This window comes from Myxine glutinosa, chromosome 5 (genome assembly GCF_964187855.1).
Source record: "Myxine glutinosa chromosome 5, kmMyxGlut1.1, whole genome shotgun sequence".
Taxonomy (NCBI): Eukaryota; Metazoa; Chordata; class Myxini; order Myxiniformes; family Myxinidae; genus Myxine; species Myxine glutinosa.
The window spans coordinates 162,187,035-162,207,993 of record NC_136265.1 but is presented as its reverse complement, the minus strand read 5'-3'; the positions used below and the strand labels follow the sequence as shown (position 1 = coordinate 162,207,993).

Below are 20,959 nucleotides of genomic sequence, written 5' to 3'. Positions count from 1 at the left end.
TCGAAAACCATGTTAGCGACTGTGAACAATGAAATGAGATATCGAATTAGAGTTGAAATAAAACTGTGAGAGAGCAAGACACCACGGGCTTAACAAAACAGGCCTCAAAGCTATGCGAGTAAATAAAATGGTGGATATTTGTTTTTGAAGCCTCTTCCAGAATGGGTGGAGCTACTCTCTCAACGGAGGAAGCCACACACCCGGACAGACAGAATCACCTATGGAGAATATACACACACACACACACACACACACACACACACACACACACACACACACACACACACACACACACACACACACACACACACACACACACACAACCGGTCAAGAGTTTTAGAACACCTCAATTTTCCTAGTTTTTATTGAAATTTAAGCAATTCAAGTCCAGTGAATAACCTCAAATGGTACAAAGGTAAGCAATAAACTGCTCGAGGTTTAAAAAAAAGTTTAGGTTAGCAAAAACATGAAAATAATGTAAATTGCAGTTATATTGTAAAAAAAAAAAAAAGGCCTTCTTCAGGGAACAAGTAATGGGTTAAGAACTTACAGCTGTTCTGTAGCAATGTAATTAAATTAAGCCTTGAAAGTTAATGCAAACAATTCCTACAGGTGTCCCAACCTCTGCTGATTACTTGATTACAAACCCCCTGTCTGTATAAAAGCAGTATTGGAACAGACTGTTATAACATCCTCTGAAGCATTATTTGGACAATATTGCACTGCAGGAAGGAGTATATTGCTATCATAATGACGAGAAAAAGGCAATTAACAAAGGAAGACAGACAGACCATTATAACCCTTAAAAGTGTAGGTCTTTCCTTTAGAGAAATTGCAAAGAAAGCCAAGGTGTCAGTGAAGACAGTTTCCTACACCATCAAAAGGCACTTGGAAACTGGAGGAAACTCTGACAGGAAGAGGCCTGGCAGACCCAAAGCCACAACAGAATCAGAAGACAAGTTTCTGAGAGTCAACAGCTTGCATGATAGGCGGCTCACAGGACAACAGCTTCAAGCACAGTTTAACACTGGTCGAAGTAAGCAAATCTCACTTTCAACTGTGAAGAGAAGACTTCGAGCTGCAGGTTTAACAGGTCGAGTGGCAGTAAGAAAGCCATTGCTAAGATGGCAAAATAAGAAAAAGAGGCTTGTCTGGGCCATGAAGCACTGCCAGTGGACTACTGAAGACTGGAGGAAGGTCTTATGGACCGATGAATCAAAATTTGAAATCTTTGGTTCATCAGGCAGGGATTTTGTACGCCGTCGAGTAGGCGAAAGGATGGTTCCTCAGTGTGTGACACCAACTGTCAAACATGGAGGAGGAAGCTTGATGGTCTGGGGCTCTTTTGCTGGATCAGAGTCGGCGACTTGCACAGAGTGACTGGCACCCTGAAACAAAAAAAGCTACCACAGCATTTTGCAGTGCCATGCAATAACCTCTGGTATACACCAAGTTGCTCAGGGGTTCATCCTACAGCAAGATAATGACCCTAAACACACCTCCAGGCTATGTCAAATCTACCTTCGAGGAAAATAACAAGACTGTAGGCTTCAAATCATGGAATGGCCAGCACAGTCTCCAGACTTAAACCCCATCGAGCTGGTTTGGGATGAACTGGACAGAAGGGTGAAAGCAAAGCAACCTACAAATGCAACACATTTGTGGGAACTTCTGCAAGTGTTGGGAAGAACTTCCCGAACAATATTTGATTTCCATTGTAGAAAGAATGCCACGAGTGTGTTCAGCGGTTATATCTGCAAAAGGTGGCGACTTTGCTGAGTCAAATATTTCAATTAAATTTTGTTAAACAAAATGATTCTATGATTTCTTTTTTTTATCTCCAATTGTTTATTGTTCTATGCTTAATTTCAGAGTACATTGAGACATTAAACTGTGTAAATTTCAATAAAAACTGGAAAAATTGAAGTGTTCTAAAACTTTTGACCGGTAGTGTACATACATACATACAGTCATACATACATACATACATACATACATACATACATACATACATACATACGGCCTGGTGTTGGTTTAGCGGTTAGGGTGCCGGCTTGGGATCCTAGGATCCTGGGTTTAAATCCTGGTCGATCGCTGAATTAACACCAGGGGGGTTGACTCAAATGACTCATCCTGTCATCCTTTCGAGGTTGGCAAATGGAGTACCAGTTCACTGGTAATTCCCTGTGCGTCGCAAGAGGCGACCAACAGGGTTGGTGGCAGGAAGGGCATCTGGCCATAAAACATTGCCTCAAAAAGGGAACCATGAGGTTATGGCCCATGGTGCCCAAAAAAAGGCCAATCCCCACCCTGCAGGGCAAAATGGCCTCTAAAGGCGGTTCTATACATATATACATACATACACACACACACACACACACACACACACACACACACACACACACACACACACACACACACACACACACACACACACACACACACACACACACACACACACACACACACACACTCCGCAAAATTTCTATACATACATGCATACATACATACCACACACACTCCGCAAATTTGAACGAATAAGCAAAAGCATACCCGGTGTCAGGCGACGTTTCACTCGCTTCACAGCTGTGAAGCAGGTGAAACGTCACCTGAGACCGGGTCTGCTCTTGCTTATTTGGTCAAATTCGCGGAGTACATCTCAGTTTTTTTAAACTTTCTGGTTGGAAGCACCTTCTTCCTTTAACAAGACCGAAAGTCTAACAGCAGTGTAGCCGGGCTTGTTTGATACTGCTACGTGTGTGGGGGTAGCTAATGAAATACCTTAGTCGAGGTAGAATTGTATCGGTTTAGCCTGCTCCGTATGCGGTGAAGCCACCTCGATGTATCTAAATCAGGGCCGAATGTCCGTGTAAGAGTTCATGTGTCTCCATGCGAGGGGTGGAGCTATGCTAATTAGATAGGGCATAAGGATAAATTCCCAATGTGCAAATGCCCCTGTGATTTTTCCCTTTGTTCTTATGACATTTACTCGGCCAGCCATGCACCCTCCACCCTATAAGTTAAGCCAACACCAGGCTTAGGGTGGTTGGAGGCAGTCATAAGAAATGCTTCAATGTTTGAAGAGTCCTTAATCAAAGTTTTAATGATATATGATCGGAGGGGCACGCACCCCCGCCCCATCATATCACCCTGTTGTCATAATTTCTGTTCCCCCCAATCATCAAGTGTGATAATTTGCCACAACCAGGTATATGACGTAATAGATGAACGTTCCCTAAAGGGTGTTGAAAGAAACATAACTGGCAAAGCCAAATGGCATTACATTCTACCTTTTAGAAGCGTAATTGTCAGCTATAAAACTCACCCAATATGTAGGATAAATATGTGAAGGACATACATGCATACATACATACAGAGAAACAAACGCTGTAAACACAGGAACCAAACATCTACGCCATAAAAAAAATACTTTGTTTAATCACGAATTTGCTAGTTCTAAAAGCCTCTTTGCGAGTTTGAAGAAAAGGAAGAAGCGCTAATGTATGGTCAATTCACACAGCAGTTTGAACAGCAACATTTATTATTCTACGATAGTAGAAACCCTTTAGAAGGAGATAGAACGAGCATACAAAATTATATTTACAGTAGTGATATTTTGCGAAGAAATAGAAAAAAAATATAAAACTACACAGAAGGAATCCACAAACAACAACAACCACAGGCAAGATAACAATCGAGTGTTATAAAAGATTCTTATTTTCACGTGTTTTACTTCATGTGTTTCACGTGTTTGTTTGTTTCACACTGAATGAAAAACGTAAAAGTAGAGCATGCAGATTGTGATACATGACAGGTTCGGCGAAATATCCGGCCTGAAGGGCATAGGAATCAAAATGGCGGTGTGTGGAGTCAGCTGTCGTACCGCCATAATGACATCACATCACCCCTGTCATGTGACCAGATCCTCACCTCTGATTGGTGTACGTTTGAGGGGACATACATACATACATCCATACAAACACTGTATATATATATTTTTTTAATGTTGAAAGCTCCAGTCACAGACGATATGATATAGTCCTCATTGAGAGGCCATGCATTAAATAAATCGGAAGAAAAGTGTATGATGTTTGTTTGCAAGAAAGAGAGATTAAAGCAGTGAAAGAAAGAGAGATTAAGCTCCAGCAGCGAGGCTGACATCTATATATATATATATATATATATATATATATATATATATATATAACACATCTGTGCAGCGTCTGTCCTGTGTTGTCTTGTGTCGTCACTGAACTACTTTCTCAAACTTTTGTGAAATCATACCAAACTTCTTTTATGCACATTTCTCTCCCGTCGGTATGTCCTAAGGGTATTTTTGTTAGAAAAAGTTTCCAATTATTATTTTTTTTTTTGGAATTTTTTTGGGGAAATTTTTTTTTTTCAACTTCAATTGTTTATAAAATGTGATATCACGTATATAACAAATACATCTGTGCAAAATAATTGTTTGAATTATGATTGGTTTAAACCATGACAAAACGGCAACTCGGGTACAGTCATTTATCTATACTAGGGCATGCCCGTACTATATATATATCTAAAATTATATCCCCCCCCCCTCTATTTACATGAAATGGTTTGGTCCAAAGCGAACGGCTTGCGAGTACGGTGACAATCCCCCCCCCTCTATTTACATGAAATGGTTTGGTCCAAAGCGAACGGCTTGCGAGTACGGTGACAATCCCCCCCCCCCCTCTATTTACATGAAATGGTTTGGTCCAAAGCGAACGGCTTGCGGAGTTTGGTAAAGAAATCGCCATAACGTGCACAAACGCGCAGGAAAGCGAAAGAATCGCAAATTAGTTTTAATTAGTTTTAAAACATAGTTTAACGCCAACATAGTTTGCCAACGTGAAATAAATGAATACGCTCTCAAATGTGCCGTCCGAGGCAGAGTCTGTTCGGCACGTTCGGCACACGTGATAGCTCGCTGCTCTCTGATTGGTTGAATCGTTTTTTGGACATAGCTCGGTAACTACTTCTCCGATTAATATGAAACCTTGAAAAGGCACATCCTCGGGTCCCCAGCAATATACCTGGCAAGTTTAAAGTATATCGGACCCGTGGTTGTCGAGAAACAGCGGTCACAGACATACATACATACATACATACACACAGAGATTACTGGAATTATAGATAGATATCTACACATCTGGGCAGTCTGTGTTGTCACTTAACGACTCCCTCAAACTTTTGTTTCTGTGGTTGTGAAGTGTTTTTAATAACGTTGTGGTGGTTTTGAATCACGTGGTGGTGAGGTGTTTTGAATTATGTGGTGGGGAGGTGTTTTTAAATGACGTGGTGGTGAGGTGTTTTTAAATCACGTGGTGGTGAGGTGTTTTTAAATCACGTGGTGGTGAGGTGTTTTAAAATCACATGGTGGTGAGGTGTTTTGAATTACGTGGTGGTGAGGTATTTATAATTACGTGGTGGTGAGGTTTTAATTATGTGGTGGTGAGGTGTTTTGAATTAGTTGGTGATGAGGTGTTTTGAATTACATGGTGGTGAGGTGTTTTGAATTACTTGGTGGTGAGGCGTTTTTAAATGACGTGGTGGTGAGGTGTTTTTAATTTCGTGGCTGTGAGGTGTTTTTATTACGTGTTTTATGGCTGTGAGGTGTTTTTAATTTTGTGGTGGTGAGGTGTTTTTATTACGTGTTTTATGGCTGTGAGGTGTTTTTATTATGTGTTTTATGGCTGTGAGGTGTTTTTATTACGTGTTTTATGGCTGTGAGGTGTTTTTATTACGTGTTTTATGGCTGTGAGGTGTTTTCAATTTCGTGGTGGTGAGGTGTTTTGAATTACTTGGTGGTGAGGTGTTTTGAATTACTTGGTGGTGAGGTGTTTTGAATTACTTGGTGGTGAGGTGTTTTGAATTACTTGGTGGTGAGGTGTTTTGAATTACTTGGTGGTGAGGTGTTTTGAATTACTTGGTGGTGAGGTGTTTTGAATTACTTGGTGGTGAGGTGTTTTGAATTACTTGGTGGTGAGGTGTTTTGAATTACTTGGTGGTGAGGTGTTTTGAATTACTTGGTGGTGAGGTGTTTTGAATTACTTGGTGGTGAGGTGTTTTGAATTACTTGGTGGTGAGGTGTTTTGAATTACTTGGTGGTGAGGTGTTTTGAATTACTTGGTGGTGAGGTGTTTTGAATTACTTGGTGGTGAGGTGTTTTGAATTACTTGGTGGTGAGGTGTTTTGAATTACTTGGTGGTGAGGTGTTTTGAATTACTTGGTGGTGAGGTGTTTTGAATTACTTGGTGGTGAGGTGTTTTGAATTACTTGGTGGTGAGGTGTTTTGAATTACTTGGTGGTGAGGTGTTTTGAATTACTTGGTGGTGAGGTGTTTTGAATAACTTGGTGGTGAGGTGTTTTGAATTACTTGGTGCTGAGGTGTTTTGAATTACGTGGTGGTGAGGTGTAATCGTCCCAAACTTCCAGTCTGCACCGACCCCTCCCCGATGTATGTGCTGAGGGGTTCTTTCTTGAAAAAAAAACATTCAACCTAAATCTTCAACCTAAATTGCCTATAAAAATGTAATATCACAAACACAACAAATACATTTGTGCAAAATAATTGTTTGTATTATAATTGGTGTAAATCATAACACAGCAACTCAGGTACAGTCATTATCCTCAGCTAAAATAAGCCCGTTCCTCAGTAACGACGCGCTCGCCGAGCTAGTACAACATATATATATATATACACACACACACACACACACATACTGTATAATTATATATATATATATACATATAGATACGTCACATATATATGTGTGTGTATATATATATATATATATATATACAGTCACGTCACGTGAAAAAGTAAGTACACCCCATGTAAAGTTTTGACTTTTTCAACATATTTCAACATACAGCTATTTGATCTTCATTTCAACAATATTGATAGATAAAGGTGATATAATATAACAAATATCATGAAACAAATATCATGAAAGCTCACCTTCACTCCATTCCTCTTTTCTCCCGCCTCTGGAACAAACTCCCACACTCCCTTCAATCCCACTCCTCCCTCCAGGTCTTTAAAACAGCTGTTCACCACCATCTCTTATCTTCCCCCATCCAAAACCTTGATCTTTTCTACCCCCACTAATTCACCCCAGATCCACCTTGTTTGTACTTCCAACTTCTTTCCTGGTAGTCCTGGCAGTGTCCATATGTTTTATGCCTCTCCCACCCCCTTTCCCATGCCTCCCCCCCAAAGCCCTCTCCCTCCCACAGATCTCTCGATGTCTCCATGTCTCCATGTCTCTCGGTTCCTGCTCTCAAATGTTGTGTTTGTGTCCTTCCCCCTCTCTCCCCATCTTGTCTACCGCTCCCGATGTTATTTGTTTTATGTGTCCGTTTGTCGGTTATGTGTCGGTTTGTCGGTTTGTCTTTCTGTGTGATAAATGTTCGCTCTTTCACGAGCCTCGATCTTGTATACAAAAAAAATAAAAAAATAAAAAATATATATCAATTTTGTAGTCCATTCATTCATATTCATATTCAGTTCATTGTATAATTTAAATAAACATAAATGCAAATTTCGCATGTGGAAAAAGTAAGTACACCCCGCCATTTATCACAACTTCAAATACCTAAAATTAGAATCAGGTGCACCATCTCAGGTGCAAATGATTAGAACATCGTTAGAGAGGATCTTGGAGGAACCTGTCTTATTTAAACCTCAGACATTTAGTTTGGTTTGCTCTTTGTTGTTGAAGTGTGCGGCGTCACCATGCCTAGATCAAAAGAGCTCTCTGAGGCCTTCAGAAAGAAGGTTATAGATACTGTTACGGGGTCAACCTCGAGGGGAGCCCCGGCAGAAAGATGTATGGTCCTTGGGTGAAAATAAGTCAATCAATAACGAGGCCACACCAAGGGTTACGAACAAACCCCAATATATTCCCAAATCCCGCACAGGAATCACAATGCGTTTACAGCACTTTCATACAATCCTTATCTATAGTATAGGTGGCGCCACCTTAACCCACAAGTGTTGGCAACACTCACGGCCCTTGCCCCCAATGTCTCTGCACGCCTCCCAGGTGACGTCGAGTCGATCCAGCGATCGGGGAAGCAATGTCCGATTCCTGCACGCCTCCCAGGTGACGTCGAGTCGATCCAGCGATCGGGGAATCTAGGTCCGATTCCAATCCGGGGCTGGGAGTGAGGATACTCGACAACCTCAGCGAGGATACCCGACTTCGCAGGTTCCGCAGTAATCCGGCGCTCTCCTGACGCGCGGACTTCGGTTCACAGAGGCACGGTTCCCTTGTCCTTCACGTTCGGCGGCTAGGTCTCGAGCTGCAGTCTCAACTCTCAACCGTCTCCTTCCAATCTCTTTCGCGTGCCAAGCCCAAGGTGCGACCCGTACACGCGCTCGTAGGCGTCGAGGCGAACAGCGCCGGGCGCTTGGTTCCTTCCAGGACCACACAGCACCTTGACCCATAACCGGCAATCAATCACCCCGCGCAGGTAACTCCTCTCGCCAGACGGGCTTTTCCGACTCCGTTCCAAAGTAGGTAACGATCGCCTCCGCTCGCGTCGGAGCTCTCGAAGCTTAAGATGGCCGCCCTTTCTTCTCCTCCTCCTCTTCTTCACCATCCCGTTTCCGGTCTCGTTTTTCCCAGAAGGGCTCCTGACCCGTTAATCACAACAACCTTTAATAGAATATACATTAATAAGAAATGACCTGAATTGTAACCCCCATAAACCCGGAATTCGTAACAATACCTACGGCTACAAATATGGGAAGGGATTTAAAAAGACCTCCAAACAATTTGAAATCAATCATTCGACTGTCTGGAAGATCATCTACAAGTGGAGAAGATTCCAAACAACTGCCAACTTGTTCAGGCCAGGCCGCCCCAGCAAGTTTAGCCGGAGAGCAGACCGCAAGATGCTGAAAGTCTCTAAGAACCCCAGAATGTCATCACGGGACCTACAGGTAGCTCTTCCCAATGTTGATGTCAAAGTGCACGAGTCCACCATTAGAAAGAGGCTGAACAAATTTGATCTACATGGGAGGTGTGCCAGGAGGAAACCTTTGCTGTCCAGAAAGAACATCAGGGCAAGACTAAAGTTTGTCAATGAACACCTTGGCAAAGACCAGCACTTCTGGAACAATGTGCTCTGGACAGATGAGTCAAAGGTAGAGCTATTTGGCCACAGTACCAGAAGACATGTTTGGCGAAAACCAAAGACAGCATTTGACCAGAAGAACCTGATACCAACTGTAAAGCATGGTGGTGGAAATATTATGGTTTGGGGCAGCTTTGCTGCATCAGGGCCTGGGCAGCTCACCATCATAGAATCCACTATGAATTCTTCATTGTACCAGAGGGTGCTTGAGGATAATGTGAGGCCATCTGTCGGAAAGTTGAAGCTCAACCAAAGGTGGACCTTGCAACATGGCAATGACCCTAAACATACCAGTAAGTCCACCAAGGAATGGCTGAAAAGAAAGAAATGGAGGGTTCTGGAATGGCCAAGTCTCTAAGAACCCCAGAATGTCATCACGGGACCTACAGGTAGCTCTTCCCAATGTTGATGTCAAAGTGCACGAGTCCACCATTAGAAAGAGGCTGAACAAATTTGATCTACAAATTTGATTTGAAATTTGATCTACAAAGCCCGCATCTAAATCCCATCGAGATGTTGTGGGGGGATTTGAAACGAGCTGTGCATGCAAGAAACTGAGTCTGAGTAGGGTAGAGGATGATGTGTTTGAGCTTGAAAGTGGTTGGATGTCAATGAAATAGTCTTGTGGGAGCCGTTGGTGAGGTATGTGGATGGACAAAAGGACCACCGAGGCACTCGGATACATGGTGGTGGGATGATGAAGTTGGAAAGAGGATTGACGAGAAGAGGAAGCAGTTCAAGGAGTGGCAGAAGGCGAAGGGTACGGAAGAAAAAAAGCAGAGCATGAAAGTTATAAGGCAGCCAAGAAGGCTGCAAAGAAAGAGGTAGCAAAGGCGCAGGAGGCATGTAGGAAAATGTTCGGAGAACGCTTGGATTCGGAAGAGGGTCAGAGAACGGTATTCAGGATTGCAAAGCAGATAGCGAAAGAGAGGTGTGATGTGATGGGGTTGAGTTGCTTGAAGGATGAAGTGGGACAAATCGTTGTGGACCCAGATGGAAGTAAAGGAAGATGGAAAAGATGTATGGAAATGCTGTTGAATACAGAGAATGAATGGGATGGCAACGTCGAGAGTAACCCAGTTTTAGGACCGGCAGAGAAGATAACTGAGAAGGAAGTTGAGGAAGCGATAAAAGCAATGAAGAGTGGAAAAGCGGGAGGGCCGACGGGAGTTGTGGGAGATATGTTGAAGGCAGCAGGAAGTTGGGGTGTGAGGAGAATGACAGAGATCTGTAATCTGGTGGTGAAAGAAGGCCGCATTCCAGTGGATTGGGAACCGAGTACCCTCGTCCCTCTATGCAAGGGGAAAGGTGACCCTCTGGAGTGTGGCTCGTACCAAGCGAGAAAGTTATTGGAGCATGTAATGAAGGTATTGGAAAGGGTGTTGGAGAGGAGGATAAGGAAGAAAGTGAACATTGACGAAATGCAGTTTGGATTTATGCCAGGAAGAGGAACGACAGACGCGCTCTTTATTGTGAGGCAGTTTTAGGAGAAGTACATGGAGAAGAGGAAGAAGTTGTTTCTTGGGTTTGTTGATCTGGAGAAAGCATTCGATAGGGTTCCATGCGAAGTATTGACATGGGCATTGAGGAAGTTAGGAGTGGAGGAATGGTTGATCAGAGTAGTGATGGCAATTTACAAAAGAGTGAGTTGTAAGCTCAAAAGTAAGCTCAAAAGAGTTACAATTTACAGTGGTGAGTTTGAGGTGAAGGTGGGAGTGCATCAGGTGTCGGTACCAAGTCCACTACTATTTGTAGCTGTGATGGAGGTGCTGGCTCAGAACGTAAAGGAGGGTTTACCGTGGGAGTTGTTGTATGCAGATGATCTGGTGTTGATTGCGGAAAGTATGGATGGACTGAAGGAAAAGATGAACAAGTGGAAGAAATGTATGGAGACAAAAGGTATGAAGGTGAATATCGGAAAGACGAAGGTGATGGTAAGTGGTAAAGCATGTGGTGAGGTGGAAAGAACTGGGAAGTGGCCATGTGCTGTGTGCAGGAAGGGTGTCGGAGTGAACTCCATTCAATGTACAATGTGCGCTGAGTGGGTTCATCAAAAATGTAGTGGTCTGAGAGGGTCATTAACCAGTGTGGCAGCTACATTCAAATGTAAGGTGTGCACAGAGGGATCTGCAGATGGAGGAAATGTTGAGTTTAGAGAGTAGGAAGACAAATGATGAATTGCGAAAGATGATGGGAATAGAGCCTGTGATTGATGCTGTGAGGAGGAACAGGTTGAGATGGTTTGGTCATGTGTTGAGGAAGGATGAAAGTGACTGGTTGAGAAGAGTGATGGAAATGAATGTAGAAGGAAGTAGAGGACGGGTTTAAGACTGAGAAAGACTTGACTAAAGATGGTGGAAGAAGAAATGCGGGTAAGGGGGTCAACAAGGAGAGATGCAGAAAATAGGGCAAAATGGAGAAGATTGTCATGGGGACCGCAAGACTAACCCCCGCTCTAGCAGGGAAAATGGCCTTAAAATGCATGTTGTTGTTGTTGTTGTTGTGCATGCAAGAAACCCCTCAAACATCGCACAGCTGAAAGAATTCTGCATGGAGTGGGCAAAAATTTCTCCCAGTCGATGTCAGAGACTGGTAGACAGTTATAAGAAACGCCTACTTGAGGTTGTTTCTGCCAATGGGGGCAATACCACCTATTAGAGCCAAGGGTGTACTTACTTTTTCCACATGCGAAATTTGCATTTATGTTTATTTAAATTATCCAATGGACTACAAAATGTAAATGTTTCATGATATTTGTTATATTATATCACCTTTATCTATCAATATTGTTGAAATGAAGATCAAATAGCTGTATGTTGAAATATGTTGAAAAAGTCAAAACTTTACATGGGGTGTACGTACTTTTCCACATGACTGTATATACACTGTGTCTGTCTTTGACGAAGATGAGGTGAGGTATCCCCAGCACCCAAAATAAATTGCAAATTCCTGTCACAGTTGAGCGACAGACAGGCCTGGCCAGCCGGGTTGCACAAAGATTTGGGCCTACATGGTTCCCCCTGCTTACCTCAAAGAATGGGAATAATTGGAGCCTTTAAAAAAATAAGAAGCCACTGCTTTAACAAACTAAATTAAATGTTTTGTGCAACATATGTTTGCAGCAAAGACCTGGGTCGAGTTTCTTCATTTTAAACAGGTTTGAAAACGTCTTGCCAATCAAACTTGACGGCTCTCAACAAAACTGCTGATTGTGCGATTGGTGACGCGTGAATAATTACATCATAGTAGAAAACATGGAAAGAATTAGCAAAGTTTGATGCAATAAAAAAATTACATCTCATTGTGAAGAAATGATGTCCGTAAGATAAAGAAAAACTCCAGCAGGAACAACACGTTCCACGTTCCAGGAACACACAATCGCCTCAAAAGAGTCCTTGCTGTATGGGTTTCAAATATTTGTAACGGAAACGGAAACCACGATTAGAATCCAAATTCAGTCACCGCTGCACAACCACGCGATAACCTCCTCTCCTACCTCTCGTTTCTTCCCCCAACCTTCCAACTCTCCCCATTGCCGTCAATGAATACCTAGAAATGTCAAACCTTTCCCTCTGGACAAAAACCTGCAAATAGCAGCGAGGTGCAAACAGGCGCATTACAAAGTGTTTCATTAACTCAGCTAAAAATGTCCCACCCTTTCTGTGCAAAGCAGGAGTCTTGCTTAACTACCCCCATTCTCCTTTCAAACCCTTCCACTCCTTCCCCAACGGTGCTGCTGGTCATTAATACAATGCCACATTGTGGTGCCGCAGCGGGCCTGACAAGGTCATGGCTAGAAGAAGATGAAGAAGAAGAGGAAGAGGAAATCCAATGGCAATGTCCTACATTTTATCCAGTCCTGTATATGTCAAAGATGTACATTTAATGGCACAAGGATTTAGAAACTATAAACATGTTAAAATAGGAGGATTAATGTGATTGTGGGGGTGCGGGGAGGGGGCGCAGTGCACTATAAAATAGCAAATTTGGGGTTTTTTGGGGGGGATTTTTTACAAATCCCCATAACATTTTTGTAATTACTACATGTTCTCCAACTATACATAATTACGTCTCGACGTTGTTAAAGATGAGCAAGCTCGTTTTACCCAAATCCTTCGCTGCATGACTTCCCTCCGCCAACTCCCCAAGCTTCACCAGCGCGTCAAAGTAGCCTTTCGCAGTGTAGGTCACACCTAGGAAAGGCAAGGCCATGAATGCCATTGAGCAGAGCATCTCATGCAATTAAATCCTCCTTGAAATTATATCGAATAAATAGCTTGTTCAGGTAATGCAGACATGCTTACAATCACCATCCAATGCCTTAGTCTGTTTCCAGAGCATCATCGGTTCTGCAGGGGAGGTTTATGTGACTGAGATCCCGCTCTGGACAGGTTGTCACTCCGTTGCAAGGATTGCAAGCAGGTTTTGCATTTAAAAAATTAAAATAATATATTTTTTTTTGCACTAATGGAGTGTAGAATACTTTGGAATACGCATACTTTGGAGTGTGGAAAGGCTTGTTGCTTTACCGTCATGAGTTTGAGTTTTATACCCACTGTTGCTAAGGGTGGAAACTTATGTACCGTGCGATGGAGCGGTCACCTGTCCAGTACTGGTTCTTAGTTAAGGAAATGTTCACGACTTGTCAGGAGAAACCCTGACGATCTGTCAAGAGTATGACCTTCCACCTTAACCGCCACACGTACTTTAAATTCAATATAAAAACTATTTTCTTTCAAATCTGAGTCACATAAGACATGGCAGGTCAACTACCCAGGCCCTTCAAATGGTGGAAATACTTCGACCTTCCCTGTCAGCACAGTGAAACAAGCGTGTGTGTGTGTGTGTGTGTGTGTGTGTGTGTGTGTGTGTGTGTGTGTGTGTGTGTGTGTGTGTGTGTGTGTGTGTGTGTGTGTCTCGTTGATTGTTGATTTTTATCGCCATAATTCGCACTTCAGGAGATAGAATTGATTCCTTCCAGGACTCGAAGTATTTCCCTCCGTCTCGGTGAAGGATCTCGATTCATGGATGTTGTGTAGCTCTCAGATTTTTGGTTTGAGAGTTCTTTTCAGGATTGTCACAAAGCCCAGGACAGCTTCCAACTGCAGTTCGTTTGTGCTAATATTCCTGGGGTTTGGTTTGTAGGTAGTGTCTTTGAAAGATTCTTCGTCATTGCGTGTGTGTGTGTGGTGTGTGTGTGTGTGTGTGTGTGTGTGTGTGTGTGTGTGTGTGTGTGTGTGTGTGTGTGTGTGTGTGTTTGTGTATGCGCATACACATATAATTATATATATATATATATAGATATATAGATATATATATATACAAGTAATTCTAATTCATTATTATATATAATTATAATTATATATATATATATATATGTGTATTGTGTAATTATAATTAATTATTATATATAATTCTCATTTTATATATATTGCTATGGTTTTGAGATTTGCACATATTGATCATTAAAGGTTAAAGGGTTGCCCCCCATAGTTAGTTCCACGAGCAACAGGTAGGCCCACTTGTAGTATTAGTTATGTCATAGTATGTGTAAGTATAGGCCATTTCCCCTATTAATATCTGCGTTGTGTAAAGACATGAGATTAGGTCCCGTTCATTTTGCGTCCACCCTCCAATTCCACCTCGATGGGCGGAATCCATCCCGCGCCCCATTTGGCTGCCCGCTCAGTTTGTTAAGCATTGGCTGCTCGATCCAGTTTGTTACGCATTGGCTGTCCACTAGTCGAGTAACATGAGGTAGGTCTGAGAAGGAGAAGCGCGGGGTCGGGGTGGGGGCGGCGTTGAGATCGGAGCGTCAGAGGCGATGACGGTAAGAGCCACCAGCCAATCAGGGCTCTAGCGGCATGGCGTGAGAGGGCGTAGAGAGGCGCGTCTGGTGAGTTTGAGAAGGTTCGCGGGGCGTGCCGATATAAGTCGCTGCACAAAGCCCTTGAGAAGGACTTGTCGGCAGGAGAATTTACGAGCAGGACTTACAAGCAGGACTTTGAGAGAGAAGGACTTGGGAGAACTTCATGGCGATAGCGCTTTAAGGTTTTGAACTGTAACTCGCCATAACACGTACGCGCCAGAGGGGAAGAAGAAGAGGCGTTGGCGGTACGAGTACACGGCTGCAGCCAGACGCACCGGGGGCAAATAGCGCCTACTTCAGCCACGCGAGTAAACGCGATCATAACCGCCAGTGTTAACCGCCTACCGCACCAGAGCCCACCCCCTACCGTTCTCCCCCGTAATAACCTTGTGCGGCCAAACGGCACGCTACGAGCTCCTGCTTTCTCCTCCTTCCATCTGCACGGGACGAGCCGGAGACCGGAGGGAGCTGCACGAGAGCCATCCCTGGACGCGTGGACCATCATCCTGCAGCTGCAAGCCCCGTGTGAGTGTGCGTGTGTGAGACGGGCCCGTTTGTCCTGGGTATTAAGTAAGACTGTATAAGGCTGCACTGTCCCCTTTTTCTGGAATCATTGTATAGTGTAAATAAACCTGTTATTCCTTTTTCCAATTCTATCGCCTCTGTGATTTCGCCATTGACTAAGCGTGGCACGAATAAGACCGCTAGAACCGGGTTCACCATCTAAACGGCACGGATCGCGTGTACGCACCGCTCGGCGTCTCAACACATGTGGTTCGTGCGGGGCTTATTTCCTCGCTTCCAGGGCAGCGCGAGTAATTAGGTAATAGTGAATCTTAGTCCTAATACCCTATTTCGCGCTGTCCGGAAGGGACGTCATCGGTCCCGGGTCCGCCAGTCAAAGACAAGGGGACTAATCCCCCCTTGGTAAGGGGAGAAGGCCGGCGACAGATCCGCAACAATATATACACAAAGAATTAAGTTAAGCACCCCCCCGTTTTTTTACAACCTCGCACATTACAAGTTTGTTGTCGTCAAAACAGTGTAATATACCCATGATATTGCTATATTTTCTGGAGAAGTGATATTATGGTCACATAAAAACATAACAATCATGCCGTTTTCAATATTTTATTCTGAATAATTTAAGGTGAAATTTGTTGGGAATTTTAGGCATATTTTCACCTCAATTTAAGTATGGAGCTATAGGTCCATCACGGACAGTGTGGATGACGTTTATGTTTTCTAACGTACAGTCATTGTTCTGAGAAGACCTCTAGCGATCTTTGCGTCAATAACGTGTGTAGGACCCACGTGATCGGATCACTGACTCAACCCTACGTCTCATAGACCCTGTAAGCCGTCGTATGCGTTGCTGTGGCAGGTTGTTCCATTCCCGATGTAATGCACGTTCCAATTCATCCAGATTGGCTATTGGAGGGACCATCTTCGCAATTTGTCGTCCCAACATGTCCCAAACGTGCTCGAGGGGGTTCAGGTCAGGACTGTACGCAGGCCAGGGGATGGTTGTCACAGCACCTTGCTCCATCCGATCACGTGGGTCCTACACACGTTATTGACGCAAAGATCGCTAGAGGTCTTCTCAGAACAATGACTGTACGTTAGAAAACATAAACGTCATCCACACTGTCCGTGATGGACCTATAGCTCCATACTTAAATTGAGGTGAAAATATGCCTAAAATTCCCAAAAAATTTCACCTTAAATTATTCAGAATAAAATATTGAAAACGGCATGATTGTTATGTTTTTATGTGACCATAATATCACTTCTCCAGAAAATATAGCAATATCATGGGTATATTACACTGTTTTGACGACAACAAACTTGTAATGTGCGAGGTTGTAAAAAAACGGGGGGGTGCTTAACTTAATTCTTTGTGTATATATATATAATTATAATTAATTATTATATACAATTCTCATTTTATATATATATATATATATATATATATATATATATATATATATCTATATATATACATATATATATATATATATATATATATATATATATATATATATATAGATATATATGTTATTATAATTAATTATTATATATAATTCTCATTATATATACGAGTGAGGTACCCGTGCTATGCACGGGTGGGAGGCCAGAAGCAAACGACAATACAGAAACGGTGAATGCTAAAGCATGAAACCAATAGATTCCACATTCCTGTAGCACCTTCAGTCACACATCAGACATAGACAGCAAGTTCGTGAAGGACTTCCATGAAAAACGCACCTGTTCGCAAACAAACAGGTACGTTTGTTCCATACCCAGTCAATGGTGAATCTGCATATGGCGATGCGCGAGTTCACGTTTAGAAAGTAGAAACCGTCACGGCATTTCGTCATTCACTTGAAGTCGATATCTCTTTTTTCATTCCAAACAGCATAACTCCTATCACAAATTAAATAACATTAATATAAAAAATAAACTTTTAACAACATTCGTAACATAAACAAATATTTAAATCCTGATGTGAAGTTCCATACGGTTGGGTGAACACAATTACGAATTCAAAATCGGAATTGTATTCACTCAATTCCAATCATCAATTGATACTTTAACAAAACGATTAACACGATTAACGTTTAACGATTTAACATTACAAATGAATGACGGTTGTATTTGGATATTATCAGACCCACGCATTGCCGTCATCTATCCACTTCCGCATTCGCTGCAGGTTCGTAATTCTCATCAAAATCTAAACAGTATTTGTAGAATTTCAACAAAAGCCACATCACTGTTCATATCGGTAAATATTATTCCATCGTGTTTGGAAAATTGGAAAACTTGGAAAAAACAATATAGCCTGTTTTACTCGCCAGGGGTCCCAGGAATACCCACCCAAAATATCGTTGTGGTCGATTGAGCCGTTTTTGCGGTACCTTCAAACGGACAGACGGACATTTGGTGAATTATCGTAAGATATATATATATATATATATATGTAATTATAATTAATTATTATATATATATATGCAATTAAAATTAATTATTATAAATAATTAGAATTATATATATCTTACATACTTAAAGATATATATATATATATATATATATATATATATATATATATATATATATATATATATATATATATATATATATATATATATATATATATATATATATATGTATATATATATATATATATATATATATATATATCCTTACATTAGAAAATTAACAGGATACAAATTAAAAGCAAGAAGATAAAGTTGAAAATAATTATACAAAAGTAGAGGAGAAAAAAAAAAAAAAGGAAGAAAGAGGTTTATTGATTTTAAGCAATAAAACAAAATGTGAGAAATAAGTGCATTCTCCTGGAGAAAAGGATGTTAGGAAATAAATTTGATAAACCGATGAGCAAACAAGAACTCCGCAATAAAATGCTTGGCTCATGGGTTGATTACACGTTTATAACCAAAGAAGATTGGCGGTACAGATCTTACCAGTGAGAGCTTTTTCATAACTTCGACCCGTCATGATGAAGTTGCGAAGAGTTGGATTAAAATCGTCCATGACACCCTGGATACACAGACACACACGGACAAACGCCTTTGATATTAATCAATGAGACTAAACAAAAAAAGGTTTTTATACAACCGACAGCTGTTGTGTATTGCAGGAAATTTAACCATTTTGTTAAAATCGGACCCCAGGCAGAAATTCTAAAATACAGTTGACCAAATGGTTCACTTAGGGAACATCTGGACCTCCCCAACCAAATCAGATGACCTTAACCTTTAAACCCCACGACGACCAGGATTGAATGAGATGTTTGGGTTGTGGTTTGATATATCTGTGCTATTTAAGAAATAAAAAATTTCTAACTTTTTGTTTGTCGAGGCTCGTGGAAGGGCTAGTACTAGTACACTGAACGGACCAGGACGCAACAGGACAAAAGGAGCAGCAAAGGGTGAGAGAGAGGGGGAAACATCAACGGCAGAGTTGAAGGCCAATGGAGAGGGAGGCGGACAAACAATGGGGGGCAGGAGAGGATGCATTGGGGGGGGGGGGGGTGGGACAAGATGTATGTATACAGAGGGAACTCTCAGGAGGGAAAACTGGAAATAGAACGAATTGGGGTGGGGTAGGGGCTAACGGGGGTAGAAAAGATCATGGTTTAGAATTTGGGACGATCTGAGATGGTGATGAACAGCTATCTTGAAGACCTGGAGGGAAGAATCTTGGAGGGAAGAAGACCTGGAGGTGGTGAACAGCTATCTTGAAGACTCCTTGAACATTCGAGTAATGAGGAAAAGAAGGCCCTTTGACCTGTTGACCCAATTAAAATGTTCCGCGATGGCTCGAACAAACTGGAGAAGGAGCTGTATCAATATGGTATCTGCCAAATATTGTGAAAATCCCCCCCATTTTGTTTCAGACCAAGTTTAGAATGTTAACATGTGCAATATCATGTGTTCGCATCATAAGAGCATTTCAATTTATTTCTAACAAATGTATTTGAAAGGAATTGGACAAAAGATTGTATGCTTGGTCAATGTACAAGAACACAATGGAGTTCTCTTTATATATAACACAGGTAAATCAACCAGATCAATGACCACCTGCACAACAACCAGATTTGAACAACACCGAGCGTTAACAATCATTTATTTACCTACAGATACAAACACTTGTACCTTACTCCAACACTTGCAAGAATGGAAAGATAGCTCAACTGGATTTATTTGCCCGTGGAGCCAAATCCGACTACACCTGCCATCCAGGTGCACCGCCGGATGTGGGTGCTGCATCGTGGAGCAGACAGTCCTTCGGATGGGCATTTAAAAGATTCCGATCGATGGAAATGAAAATAGAGGAACTTCAAAATATTTTAGCTGAAACGACATTGCAGCCTCCGAGGTGAAGGAAGAAACGACCTGAGAGTTCAGGTTAATAACATATCATTTTGTACATCCAACGCAATATAATTTAAGACGTTTCAAACTGTACAATATACCATGTTCGTTTTTCAGAGCAATTAAAGTCCGTTTCCGCACCGTAAGCTTACCTTATAAACACTTTCCGCCAGTTTGACTGCCTCTTCGACTTTCGCCATGACAGCAATGCCGTGAGAACAGAGCGAGAGGCGAGAGCGACCGGTAAACCTGCAAAGATCAAAGGCGCGAACAGTGGAATCATGGGGGCGGGATGTGGGCGGAAAATGGGCGGGGCAGGTGGGGAGAATGGGCGGGGTTGATGTGGAGTGTGGGCGGAGCACGGATCGGATTGGGCGGGCGTTGACGAGCCGCTCTGCGTTCCTTGAGGTGGTGTGGTGCAATCTTATCGCTTCGACATTTTCTTTCACACAACTCGTTACCCGAAACTGTCGTGTCCTCGTTTTATTTTCACCCTTGTTATATGCAAATTGGTATGTAATTATTCGTACTTAGACTCTATATTTTCTAGATATGTCTATGTGACAAGGACGAAATGATTAGATTTTCGTGAAAATCCGGATTCGGATCCAGATAGGATAGGATATCTCAAAAAGTTGTGGACGGATTTGGACGAAACGTGGTGGACCTGTTGAGTGTCTGACAAGGACAAATATAATCTATTTTGGTGAAGATCTGAATATGGATTCAGATATGAGTTATTTAAATTTTAAGTGCTTCACCATTGGGAGATAGGACCTAAAACGATACATAGCAGGATATCTCAAAAAGTTATGGATGGATTTGGACGAAACGTGGTGGACCTGTTGGGTGTGTGACAAGGACAAATATAATCTATTTTGGTGAAGATCTGAATATGGATTCAGATATGAGTTATTTACATTTTAAGTGCTTCACCATTAGGAGATAGGACCTAAAACGATACATAGCAGGATATCTCAAAAAGTTATGGATGGATTTGGACGAAACTTGTTGGACAGGT

General features: G+C 42.1%; 1 protein-coding gene across 1 annotated transcript in view; it reads right to left on the bottom strand.

Moving 5' to 3' along the window:
- Positions 1-20,215, bottom strand: part of LOC137426833 (BAR/IMD domain-containing adapter protein 2) — a 61,680-nt gene extending 41,465 nt beyond the window's left edge. The window contains exons 1-3 of the mRNA XM_068115773.2: positions 20,091-20,215; positions 18,526-18,601; positions 13,275-13,361 (exon numbers count right to left, since the gene is read on the bottom strand). Coding sequence (XP_067971874.1) covers positions 13,275-13,361; positions 18,526-18,601; positions 20,091-20,138 — 211 coding nt within the window. The 5' untranslated portion in view covers positions 20,139-20,215. The remainder of the gene's footprint in view (positions 1-13,274; positions 13,362-18,525; positions 18,602-20,090) is intronic.
- Between the last annotated feature and the right edge of the window lie 744 nt (positions 20,216-20,959).